This window comes from Salvelinus alpinus, chromosome 5 (assembly GCF_045679555.1).
Source record: "Salvelinus alpinus chromosome 5, SLU_Salpinus.1, whole genome shotgun sequence".
In the NCBI taxonomy this organism is placed as follows: Eukaryota; Metazoa; Chordata; class Actinopteri; order Salmoniformes; family Salmonidae; genus Salvelinus; species Salvelinus alpinus.
Window position 1 is genome coordinate 13739853 of NC_092090.1, and position 13898 is coordinate 13753750.

General features: G+C 48.9%; 1 protein-coding gene across 1 annotated transcript in view; it reads left to right on the forward strand.

Annotated features, from left to right (window-relative positions):
* The first annotated feature begins 9455 nt into the window (after positions 1–9455).
* LOC139575584 (E3 SUMO-protein ligase PIAS1-like) overlaps positions 9456–13898 on the forward strand; it is a 31406-nt gene continuing 26963 nt past the window's right edge. Inside the window, exons 1-2 of the mRNA XM_071400685.1 lie at positions 9456–9569; positions 10101–10148. Coding sequence (XP_071256786.1) covers positions 9568–9569; positions 10101–10148 — 50 coding nt within the window. The 5' untranslated portion in view covers positions 9456–9567. The remainder of the gene's footprint in view (positions 9570–10100; positions 10149–13898) is intronic.

Here is a 13898-nt window from a genome sequence, read left to right on the forward strand (position 1 = left end):
CCCCCTCACTACACACAACCCGACCCCCTCACTACACACAACCCGACCCCCTCACTACACACAACCCGACCCCCTCACTACACACAACCCGACCCCCTCACTACACACAACCCGACCCCCCTCACTACACACAACCCGACCCCCCTCACTACACACAACCCGACCCCCCCCTCACTACACACAACCCGACCCCCCCTCACTACACACAACCCGACCCCCCCTCACTACACACAACCCGACCCCCCCTCACTACACACAACCCGACCCCCTCACTACACACAAGCCGCCCCCCTCACTACACACAACCCGACCCCCTCACTACACACAACCCGACCCCCCTCACTACACACAACCCGACCCCCTCACTACACACAACCCGACCCCCCTCACTACACACAACCCGACCCCCCTCACTACACACAAGCCGACCCCCCCCCCCTCACTACACACAACCTGACCCCCCCTCACTACACACAACCTGACCCCCCTCACTACACACAACCCCCCCCCCCCACTTACTACACACAACCCGAACCCCCTCACTACACACAACCTGACCCCCCCTCACTACACACAACCTGACCCCCCCCACACTACACACAACCCCCCCTCCTCCTTACTACACGCAACCCGACCCCCCACCCCCTCACTACACACAACCTGACCCCCCTCACTACACACAACCCCCCCCCCCCCCCCCCTTACTACACACAACCCCCCCCCCCCCCCCCAAGCCCACTCCTCTTCAATGTGTTCTCCATACATCACCTCACATAGCAGTGATGGCTGCCAGGCTGGGAACAGCCACCACTCTGAACTAATACCAGGAAGCATGCAGCAGGAGTGTGTGTGTCGCTGCAGCAAGAGCTCTGGAATGTGTTAATTGCTGCTGTGTAGAGTAGAGAGGATGGCTGCACAGGTCTCTCAGTATAGGGACAATAAAGGTTAGTTATGGCTGTTGGGGAAAGAGAAGACAATTAGTTTGGAAGGTTCAGTTGGCGGGGGGAGGGGGGGGGGGTTTGTATGGCATCCATGGTTACCTTTTACAATGGAGGAGCTGAACGGAGCGGTCTGTTACCGTGGCGGAGCCGAACGGAGGGGTCTGTTACTATGGTGGAGCGGTCTGTTACTGTGGTGGAGCTGAACGGAGCGGTCTGTTACCGTGGCGGAGCTGAACGGAGCGGTCTGTTACCGTGGTGGAGCTGAACGGAGCGGTCTGTTACCGTGGCGGAGCGGTCTGTTACCGTGGTGGAGCTGAACGGAGCTGTCTGTTACTGTGGTGGAGCTGAACGGAGCGGTCTGTTACCGTGGTGGAGCTGAACGGAGCGGTCTGTTACTATGGTGGAGCTGAACGGAGCGGTCTGTTACCGTGGCGGAGCTGAACGGAGCGGTCTGTTACCGTGGTGGAGCTGAACGGAGCGGTCTGTTACTATGGTGGAGCTGAACGGAGCGGTCTGTTACTATGGTGGAGCTGAACGGAGCGGTCTGTTACCGTGGCGGAGCTGAACGGAGCGGTCTGTTACCGTGGTGGAGCTGAACGGAGCGGTCTGTTACCGTGGTGGAGCTGAACGGAGCGGTCTGTTACCGTGGTGGAGCTGAACGGAGCGGTCTGTTACCGTGGTGGAGCTGAACGGAGCGGTCTGTTACCGTGGTGGAGCTGAACGGAGCGGTCTGTTACCGTGGTGGAGCTGAACGGAGCGGTCTGTTACCGTGGTGGAGCTGAACGGAGCGGTCTGTTACCGTGGTGGAGCTGAACGGAGCGGTCTGTTACCGTGGTGGAGCTGAACGGAGTGGTCTGTTACCGTGGTGGAGCTGAACGGAGTGGTCTGTTACTATGGTGGAGCGGTCTGTTACCGTGGTGGAGTTGTGGTGGAGCTGAACGGAGCGGTCTGTTACCGTGGTGGAGCTGAACGGAGCGGTCTGTTACCGTGGTGGAGTTGTGGTGGAGCTGAACGGAGCGGTCTGTTACCGTGGTGGAGCTGAACGGAGCGGTCTGTTACCGTGGTGGAGTTGTGGTGGAGCTGAACGGAGCGGTCTGTTACCATGGGTGACAGTGAGAGGAGCTAAACCGTTTTGGCTTTCTGTGAGTGAATAGTACCAGATCTCTGTGTGTGTGTGTGTGTGTGTGTGTGTGTGTGTGTGTGTGTGTGTGTGTGTGTGTGTGTGTGTGTGTGTGTGTGTGTGTGTGTGTGTGTGTGTGTGTGTGTGTGTGTGTGTGGTAATGTATAAAACAATGGGAGGATGCCACTGACTAGCTAATAGACTCCAGCTGGTCTTTGCTCCACTGAAGAACTAGAGCGGCTCACAATTCTCCCTAGCTTATACTGACTCCAGAACAGATTCTCCCTAGCTTATACTGACTCCAGAACACATTCTCCCTAGCTTATACTGACTCCAGAACAGATTCTCCCTAGTTTATACTGACTCCAGAACACATTCTCCCTAGCTTATACTGACTCCAGAACACATTCTCCCTAGCTTATACTGACTCCAGAACACATTCTCCCTAGCTTATACTGACCCCAGAACAGATTCTCCCTAGCTTATACTGACTCCAGAAAACATTCTCCCTAGCTTATACTGACTCCAGAAAACATTCTCCCTAGCTTATACTGACTCCAGAAAACATTCTCCCTAGCTTATACTGACTCCAGAAAACATTCTCCCTAGCTTAAAGTTCCCTCTCATCTCCTCCTCTTAGCCAGTACTGACTCCAGAACAGATTCTCCCTAGTTTATACTGACTCCAGAACAGATTCTCCCTAGTTTATACTGACTCCAGAACAGATTCTCCCTAGTTTATACTGACTCCAGAACAGATTCTCCCTAGCTTATACTGACTCCAGAACACATTCTCCCTAGCTTATACTGACTCCAGAACACATTCTCCCTAGCTTATACTGACTCCAGAACACATTCTCCCTAGCTTATACTGACTCCAGAAAACATTCTCCCTAGCTTATACTGACTCCAGAAAACATTCTCACTAGCTTAAAGTTCCCTCTCATCTCCTCCTCTAAGCCAGTACTGACTCCAGAACAGATTCTCCCTAGCTTATAGTTCCCTCTCATCTCCTCCTCTTAGCCTGTACTGACTCCAGAACAGATTCTCCCTAGCTTAAAGTTCCCTCTCTTCTCCTGCTCTAAGTCAGAATTGACTCCAGAACAGATTCTCCCTAGCTTATAGTTCCCTCTCATCTCCTCCTCTTAGCCTGTACTGACTCCAGAACAGATTCTCCCTAGCTTATAGTTCCCTCTCTTCTCCTCCTCTAAGTCAGAACTGACTCCAGAACAGATTCTCCCCAGAAAGAAAAAGTACAAACGTGAGCTCACACTACTTTTACCATAAGAGCTGATCTAGGAACAGTGTTTGCCGTGCTTTGCTGTCAGAAGCAGCCGTCCAGTAAAGATCTGATAGATGGAGGGGTGTGTGTGTGTGTGTGTGTGTGTGTGTGTGTGTGTGTGTGTGTGTGTGTGTGTGTTAACCCTTTGCCTTTCCACCAGTAACGTAGAAAAACACCCCTCACAGATCCTTCCACTCTGCAGCCAATGGCTGGAACAAATCAGATGCTGAAGATTGAGCGGGAGAGAGTGTGGGGTGTGTGGGGGGGGGTGTGAGGGAGAGCGAGAGGGAAGAGAGAATAACAGTCTATTTATAGCCTTGGCGCCCGGGAGGAAGAAGACCGTTGTTAGGATCCAACTGCTACACTCGAGGATCACATAGATGTTTGTATTCTTTCTACCATCTAGTATTGTAGCAGACTGGGGGCTGTGGTAAATCCACCTCACACCCCTTCTCATCTCTAATGGCACCCCAGGTGGTGGAAAGACAACCACAGACCCATTTTGACAGACAGGCAGGCGGTGGAAAACAGATTGTTCTCTGTTAATGCAGATGAGTTGGGAAACCTGGTGGTTGGGCCTTGGGAATCGTCTGGGGGGGGGGGGGGTTTTTCTTCTTGGTTGGTCCCCCTCCCCTCCCCCATCATCCTAAACGGAAAGTAATTACCGCCGTCAAGAGACACCCCCCATATTACTCTGTGATCATTTACCTCGTGTGTGTGTGTGGGTGGAATCAAAAGGAAGCCAATTAAGCTGTTGTCAGTATAGTTGCAGCCTGATGCCTTTCAGTGTGATTGGCCCTGAATGATCTGCTTTACCCTGTCCAGTCCATCAGGTAACTACACTGAACAAAAATATAAATGTGTTGGTCCCATGTTTCATGAGGTGAAATAAAAGATCCCAGAAATGTTCCATATGCTCAAAAAGCTTATTTCTGTAAGATGTTGTGCACAGATTTGTTTACATCCCTGTTAGTGAGCATTTCAAGATAATCCATCCATCTGACAGGTGTGGCATATCAAGAAGCTGATTAAACAGCATGATCATTACACAGGTGCACCTTGTGCTGGGGACAAAATACCACTCTAAAATGTGCAGTTTCACAATGCCACAGATGTCTCATGTTTTGAGGGAGCGTGTATTTGGCATGCTGACTTGCAGGAATGTTCCCCAGAGCTGTTTCCAGACAATTGAATGTTAATTTCTCTAATATAAGCCACCTCCAACTTCTTTTTTAGAGAATTTGACAATACGTCAGAACCGCAGACCCACGTGTATGGCGTCGTGGGGGTGAGCAGTTTGCTGATGTCAACCTTGTGAACAGAGTGGTGGGGTTATGGTATGGGGCAGGCATGAGCTACGGACAACGAACACAATTTCATTTTATCAATAGCCGTTTTAATGCACAGAGATGAGCGAGATCCTGAGGCCCGTTGTCGTGCTCTTCATTCGCCTCATCACCTCACGTTTCAGCATGATAATGCACAGCCCCATGTCGCAAGGATCTGTACACCATTCCTGGAAGCTGAAAATGTCCCAGTTCTTCCATGGCCAATGTCACCCATTGAGCATGTTTGGGATGCTCTGGATCAACGTGTATGACAGCGTGTACAATATCCAGCTACTTCGCATAGCCATTGAAGAGGAGTGGGACAACATGCCACAGGCCACAATCAACAGCCTGATCAACTGCGAAGGAGATGTCACGATGCATGAGACAAATGGTGGTCACACCAGGTACTGACTGGTTCTGATCCACGCAACTACTTAAATATATATATATATATTTTTAAAGGTGTCTGTGACCAAGAGATGCATATCTGTGTTCCCAGTCATGTCAAATCCATGGATTATAGCCTGAATTCATGTATTTCTTTATATGAGGTGTATCTCAGTAAGGTGCTGTTGTTCCTTCCGGTCCAGTCAGTCAGGTAACTCTCTGTGTACACGTTCTATCACACTGGAAGTCATCAGGGGACGTTGATGACAGGTAGCCTCCCTTTGACAGTAAATCCATTTCAACCTCCTTCAACATAAAACATCTATCCTCAGGTGAATGCGGCTCCCACCTGGCATCAACCACCTGTTCATGATTTGGATGAGCAGCTTTCAACTGCTGTGATGCAAGGAGATGCTGCAGCCTGGCTCTCTGGCCAAGACGTTCTGTTGGTACGTCCTGCCAGGAGATGCTGCAGCCTGGCCCTCTGGCCAAGATGTTCTGTTGGTACATCCTGCCAGGAGATGCTGCAGCCTGGCTCTCTGGCCAAGATGTTCTGTTGGTACGTCCTGCAAGGAGATGCTGCAGCCTGGCTCTCTGGCCAAGACGTTCTGTTGGTACATCCTGCCAGGAGATGCTGCAGCCTGGCTCTCTGGCCAAGACGTTCTGTTGGTACATCCTGCCAGGAGATGCTGCAGCCTGGCTCTCTGGCCAAGACGTTCTGTTGGTACATCCTGCAAGGAGATGCTGCAGCCTGGCTCTCTGGCCAAGACGTTCTGTTGGTACATCCTGCCAGGAGATGCTGCAGCCTGGCTCTCTGGCCAAGACGTTCTGTTGGTACGTCCTGCAAGGAGATGCTGCAGCCTGGCTCTCTGGCCAAGACGTTCTGTTGGTACGTCCTGCAAGGAGATGCTGCAGCCTGGCTCTCTGGCCAAGACGTTCTGTTGGTACGTCCTGCAAGGAGATGCTGCAGCCTGGCTCTCTGGCCAAGACGTTCTGTTGGTACGTCCTGCAAGGAGATGCTGCAGCCTGGCTCTCTGGCCAAGACGTTCTGTTGGTACGTCCTGCAAGGAGATGCTGCAGCCTGGCTCTCTGGCCAAGACGTTCTGTTGGTACGTCCTGCAAGGAGATGCTGCAGCCTGTCTCTCTGGCCAAGACGTTCTGTTGGTACGTCCTGCAAGGAGATGCTGCAGCCTGGCTCTCTGGCCAAGACGTTCTGTTGGTACGTCCTGCAAGGAGATGCTGCAGCCTGGCTCTCTGGCCAAGACGTTCTGTTGGTACGTCCTGCAAGGAGATGCTGCAGCCTGGCTCTCTGGCCAAGACGTTCTGTTGGTACGTCCTGCAAGGAGATGCTGCAGCCTGGCTCTCTGGCCAAGACGTTCTGTTGGTACGTCCTGCAAGGAGATGCTGCAGCCTGGCTCTCTGGCCAAGACGTTCTGTTGGTACGTCCTGCAAGGAGATGCTGCAGCCTGGCTCTCTGGCCAAGACGTTCTGTTGGTACGTCCTGCAAGGAGATGCTGCAGCCTGTCTCTCTGGCCAAGACGTTCTGTTGGTACGTCCTGCAAGGAGATGCTGCAGCCTGGCTCTCTGGCCAAGACGTTCTGTTGGTACGTCCTGCAAGGAGATGCTGCAGCCTGGCTCTCTGGCCAAGACGTTCTGTTGGTACGTCCTGCAAGGAGATGCTGCAGCCTGGCTCTCTGGCCAAGACGTTCTGTTGGTACGTCCTGCAAGGAGATGCTGCAGCCTGGCTCTCTGGCCAAGACGTTCTGTTGGTACATCCTGCAAGGAGATGCTGCAGCCTGGCTCTCTGGCCAAGACGTTCTGTTGGTACATCCTGCAAGGAGGAGATCCCATCAGTTAGGAAGGGCGAACTGAACACACGCTCACCAGACACACACACACACACACACACACACACACACACACACACACGACAAGTCCTTTGTGCGGTCATCTACAGTGACATCATCGGTCTCACAACTCTGTCCCTCAGCACAAAGACCCTGACTGGACGGCTTACAGCTGAACTACAGCCTGAGACCGTACTAACCCCACAGTCTGTCTTCATACAGGGCTGTTTCTCCCAGTCCGTAAGCTCCCCAGACATATACAGGGCTGTTTCTCCCAGTCCGTAAGCCCCCCAGGCATATACAGGGCTGTTTCTCCCAGTCCGTAAGCCCCCCAGGCATATACAGGGCTGTTTCTCCTAGTCCGTAAGCCCCCCAGGCAGCACTTCAGAGCCCCACTGTTCCCCTACACTACTCCACCAAGCCCAAGGCTGTACCAGTACCCAGGTTGTTGAGGAGATGAATGGCGACAAGACAAAACAGTCTTTTGATCTGTGTTTTTCTTAGGATCTCTGCAGGTACGAGGTTCAAACTGTACTGTCACCCTACCAATTGACTATAGTACACGTTCCGTCTTGCTGAAGCCCCCATTTCTACTGGCGTCGATGACAAGATAGCACACCCGTCCTTTTCTCAGAGCATTCCTGGGAGACAGTTTTGTTTTGAGAAGTCTGTCTGGAGGATAACTGGTGTGAAGAACAATCCTCCCTGCTGTTTTGTTGTGGGTAGAGGACCCTGTATTGTGTTGTGGGTAGAGGACCCTGTGTTGTGGGTAGAGGACCCTGTGTTGTGGGTAGAGGACCCTGTGTTGTGGGTAGAGGACCCTGTGTTGTGGGTAGAGGACCCTGTGTTGTGTTGCGGGTAGAGGACCCTGTGTTGTGTTGCGGGTAGAGGACCCTGTGTTGTGTTGCGGGTAGAGGACCCTGTGTTGTGTTGCGGGTAGAGGACCCTGTATTGTGTTGCGGGTAGAGGACCCTGTATTGTGTTGCGGGTAGAGGACCCTGTATTGTGTTGCGGGTAGAGGACCCTGTATTGTGTTGCGGGTAGAGGACCCTGTGTTGCGGGTAGAGGACCCTGTGTTGCGGGTAGAGGACCCTGTGTTGCGGGTAGAGGACCCTGTGTTGCGGGTAGAGGACCCTGTGTTGCGGGTAGAGGACCCTGTGTTGCGGGTAGAGGACCCTGTGTTGCGGGTAGAGGACCCTGTGTTGCGGGTAGAGGACCCTGTGTTGCGGGTAGAGGACCCTGTGTTGCGGGTAGAGGACCCTGTGTTGCGGGTAGAGGACCCTGTGTTGCGGGTAGAGGACCCTGTGTTGCGGGTAGAGGACCCTGTGTTGCGGGTAGAGGACCCTGTGTTGCGGGTAGAGGACCCTGTGTTGCGGGTAGAGGACCCTGTGTTGCGGGTAGAGGACCCTGTGTTGCGGGTAGAGGACCCTGTGTTGCGGGTAGAGGACCCTGTGTTGCGGGTAGAGGACCCTGTGTTGCGGGTAGAGGACCCTGTGTTGTGTTGCGGGTAGAGGACCCTGTGTTGTGTTGCGGGTAGAGGACCCCGTGTTGTGTTGCGGGTAGAGGACCCTGTGTTGTGGGTAGAGGACCCTGTATTGTGTTGTGGGTAGAGGACCCTGTATTGTGTTGTGGGTAGAGGACCCTGTGTTGTGGGTAGAGGACCCTGTAATGTGTTGTGGGTAGAGGACCCTGTAATGTGTTGTGGGTAGAGGACCCTGTATTGTGTTGTGGGTAGAGGACCCTGTGTTGCGGGTAGAGGACCCTGTATTGTGTTGCGGGTAGAGTACCCTGTGTTGCGGGTAGAGGACCCTGTATTGTGTTGCGGGTAGAGGACCCTATATTGTGTTGCGGGTAGAGGACCCTGTGTTGCGGGTAGAGGACCCTGTGTTGTGGGTAGAGGACCCTGTGTTGCGGGTAGAGGACCCTGTATTGTGTTGCGGGTAGAGGACCCTGTATTGTGTTGCGGGTAGAGGACCCTGTATTGTGTTGCGGGTAGAGGACCCTGTATTGTGTTGCGGGTAGAGGACCCTGTATTGTGTTGCGGGTAGAGGACCCTGTATTGTGTTGCGGGTAGAGGACCCTGTGTTGTGTTGCGGGTAGAGGACCCTGTGTTGTGTTGCGGGTAGAGGTCACTGTGTTGTGGGTAGAGGACCCTGTGTTGTGGGTAGAGGACCCTGTATTGTGTTGTGGGTAGAGGACCCTGTGTTGTGTTGTGGGTAGAGGACCCTGTATTGTGTGATTGGTTGAGTGAACAGAGCTCTCACTGAAAAGGGCTGTGCCGGGTGGAGGTTATAAGAGTACATGGCCATAAAGGCCAGATTGTTCTTCTGATTGTTCACTGTCCTCTACAGTTCCCCTCACTTATCACTAACCAGTACCTCTTCTCTCTGTCTCCGTCTCACTCTCGCTCGCTCGCTCTCGCTCGCTCTCTCTCGCTTTCTCTCGCTCTCTGTTTCTGTCTCACTCTCTCTCGCTCTCTGTTTCTGTCTCGCTCTGTCTCTCGTTCTCTCTGTCTCTCTCTGTCTCTCGTTCTCTCTCTCCCTCTGTGTCTCTCTGTCTCGCTCTCTCTTTCTGCAGCATCGGACAACAGCCAGCGGTTTCAGGAAACGTGTTTTGCGTTCGCACTAACGCCGCAGCAAGTCCAACAGATTAGCAGCTCAATGTAAGAGACACTCAAACCCTCTACTCTACCATGTACCCTACCAACGTACCCTACCAAACATACTCTACCAACATACCCTCTATACTACCATGTACCCTTTACTACCCTCTACTCTACCATGTACCCTATTCTACCATGTACCCTACCAATGTACCCTGCCAACCCTCTATCCTACCATGTACCCTATACTACCCTCTATCCTACCATGTACCCTATACTACCCTCTACCCTACCATGTACCCTATACTACCCTCTACCCTACCATGTACCCTATACTACCATGTACCCTGCCTACCCTCTACCCTACCAACGTACCCTGCCTACCCTCTACCCTACCAACGTACCCTGCCTACCCTCTACCCTACCAACGTACCCTGCCTACCCTCTACCCTACCAACGTACCCTGCCTACCATATACACTTTACTACCAGATACCCTACCAACGTACCCTTCCTACCCTCTACCCTACCAACGTACCCTATACTACCAATGTACCCTACCCACCCTCTAATGTCCGTCTGTGTTTTTCAGGGACATCTCGGGGACCAAATGTGACTTCACAGTACAAGTTCAGTTACGGTAAGTTGATAGAACTCATTGTTCTACTTCTAGTAGGTTTCTATCAGCCACTATGTAGGTCCTGATCAATATATATCCTGATCAATATATCCTCCCACTACACTACAACCACTATGTAGGTCCTGATCAATATATATCCTGATCAATATATCCTCCCACAATACTACAACCACTATGTAGGTCCTGATCAATATATATCCTGATCAATATATCCTCCCACTACACTACAACCACTATGTAGGTCCTGATCAATATATATCCTGATCAATATATCCTCCCACAATACTACAACCACTATGTAGGTCCTGATCAATATATATCCTGATCAATATATCCTCCCACTACACTACAACCACTATGTAGGTCCCGATCAATATATATCCTGATCAATATATATCCTGATAAATATATATCCTCCCACAATACTACAACCACTATGTAGGTCCTGATCAATATATATCCTGATCAATATATATCCTCCCACTATACTACAACCATTATGTAGGTCCTGATCAATATATATCCTGATCAATATATATCCTCCCACTATACTACAACCACTATGTAGGTCCTGATCAATATATATCCTGATCAATATTCATCCTCCCACTATACTACAACCATTATGTAGGTCCTGATCAATATATATCCTGATCAATATATTACCTGATCAATATATATCCTCCCACTATACTACAACCATTATGTAGATGTTACCATGTCAAGCCAGCTAGATATTAGACAGAGGAAATGGCTGTTACCATGCTTTATACTAGACAGAGGAAATGGCTGTTACCATGCTTTATACTAGAAAGAGGAAATGGCTGTTACCATGATTTATACTAGACAGAGGAAATGGCTGTTACCATGCTTTATACTAGACAGAGGAAATGGCTGTTACCATGCTTTATACTAGACAGAGGAAATGGCTGTTACCATGCTTTATACTAGACAGAGGAAATGGCTGTTACCATGCTTTATAATAGACAGAGGAAATGGCTGTTACCATGCTTTATACTAGACAGAGGAAATGGCTGTTATCATGATTTATACTAGACAGAGGAAATGCCTGTTACCATGCTTTATACTAGACAGAGGAAATGGCTGTTACCATGATTTATACTAGACAGAGGAAATGGCTGTTACCATGCTTTATACTAGACAGAGGAAATGGCTGTTACCATGCTTTTTACTAGACAGAGGAAATGGCTGTTACCATGCTTTATACTAGACAGAGGAAATGGCTGTTATCATGATTTATACTAGACAGAGGAAATGCCTGTTACCATGCTTTATACTAGACAGAGGAAATGGCTGTTACCATGATTTATACTAGACAGAGGAAATGGCTGTTACCATGCTTTATACTAGACAGAGGAAATGGCTGTTACCATGCTTTATACTAGACAGAGGAAATGGCTGTTACCATGATTTATACTAGACAGAGGAAATGGCTGTTACCATGCTTTATACTAGACAGAGGAAATGGCTGTTACCATGCTTTATACTAGACAGAGGAAATGGCTGTTACCATGATTTATACTAGACAGAGGAAATGGCTGTTACCATGCTTTATACTAGACAGAGGAAATGGCTGTTACCATGCTTTATACTAGACAGAGGAAATGGCTGTTACCATGCTTTATACTAGACAGAGGAAATGGCTGTTACCATGCTTTATACTAGACAGAGGAAATGGCTGTTACCATGATTTATACTAGACAGAGGAAATGGCTGTTACCATGCTTTATACTAGACAGAGGAAATGGCTGTTACCATGCTTTATACTAGACAGAGGAAATGGCTGTTATCATGATTTATACTAGACAGAGGAAATGGCTGTTATCATGATTTATACTAGACAGAGGAAATGCCTGTTACCATGCTTTATACTAGACAGAGGAAATGCCTGTTACCATGCTTTATACTAGACAGAGGAAATGGCTGTTACCATGCTTTATACTAGACAGAGGAAATGGCTGTTACCATGATTTATACTAGACAGAGGAAATGGCTGTTACCATGCTTTATACTAGACAGAGGAAATGGCTGTTACCATGCTTTATACTAGACAGAGGAAATGGCTGTTACCATGCTTTATACTAGACAGAGGAAATGGCTGTTACCATGGTTTATACTAGACAGATGAAATGGCTGTTATCATGCTTTATACTAGACAGAGGAAATGGCTGTTACCATGCTTTATACTAGACAGAGGAAATGGCTGTTACCATGCTTTATACTAGACAGAGGAAATGGCTGTTACCATGATTTATACTAGACAGAGGAAATGCCTGTTACCATGCTTTATACTAGACAGAGGAAATGGCTGTTACCATGCTTTATACTAGTCAGAGGAAATGGCTGTTACCATGCTTTATACTAGACAGAGGAAATGGCTGTTACCATGCTTTATACTAGACAGAGGAAATGGCTGTTACCATGCTTTATACTAGACAGAGGAAATGGCTGTTACCATGCTTTATACTAGACAGAGGAAATGGCTGTTACCATGCTTTATACTAGACAGAGGAAATGGCTGTTACCATGCTTTATACTAGACAGAGGAAATGGCTGTTACCATGCTTTATACTAGACAGAGGAAATGCCTGTTACCATGCTTTATACTAGACAGAGGAAATGGCTGTTACCATGCTTTATACTAGTCAGAGGAAATGGCTGTTACCATGCTTTATACTAGACAGAGGAAATGGCTGTTACCATGCTTTATACTAGACAGAGGAAATGGCTGTTACCATGCTTTATACTAGTCAGAGGAAATGGCTGTTACCATGCTTTATAATAGACAGAGGAAATGGCTGTTACCATGCTTTATACTAGTCAGAGGAAATGGCTGTTACCATGCTTTATAATAGACAGAGGAAATGGCTGTTACCATGCTTTATACTAGTCAGAGGAAATGGCTGTTACCATGCTTTATAATAGACAGAGGAAATGGCTGTTACCATGCTTTATACTAGACAGAGGAAATGGCTGTTACCATGCTTTATAATAGACAGAGGAAATGGCTGTTACCATGCTTTATACTAGACAGAGGAAATGGCTGTTACCATGCTTTATACTAGACAGAGGAAATGGCTGTTATCATGCTTTATACTAGACAGAGGAAATGCCTGTTACCATGCTTTATACTAGACAGAGGAAATGGCTGTTACCATGCTTTATACTAGTCAGAGGAAATGGCTGTTACCATGCTTTATACTAGACAGAGGAAATGCCTGTTACCATGCTTTATACTAGACAGAGGAAATGGCTGTTACCATGCTTTATACTAGACAGAGGAAATGCCTGTTACCATGCTTTATACTAGTCAGAGGAAATGGCTGTTACCATGCTTTATACTAGACAGAGGAAATGGCTGTTACCATGCTTTATAATAGACAGAGGAAATGGCTGTTACCATGCTTTATACTAGACAGAGGAAATGGCTGTTACCATGCTTTATACTAGACAGAGGAAATGGCTGTTACCATGCTTCATACTAGACAGAGGAAATGGCTGTTACCATGCTTTATACTAGACAGAGGAAATGGCTGTTACCATGATTTATACTAGACAGAGGAAATGGCTGTTACCATGCTTTATACTAGACAGAGGAAATGGCTGTTACCATGATTTATACTAGACAGAGGAAATGGCTGTTACCATGCTTTATACTAGACAGAGGAAATGGCTGTTACCATGCTTTATACTAGACAGAGGAAATGGCTGTTACCATGATTTATACTA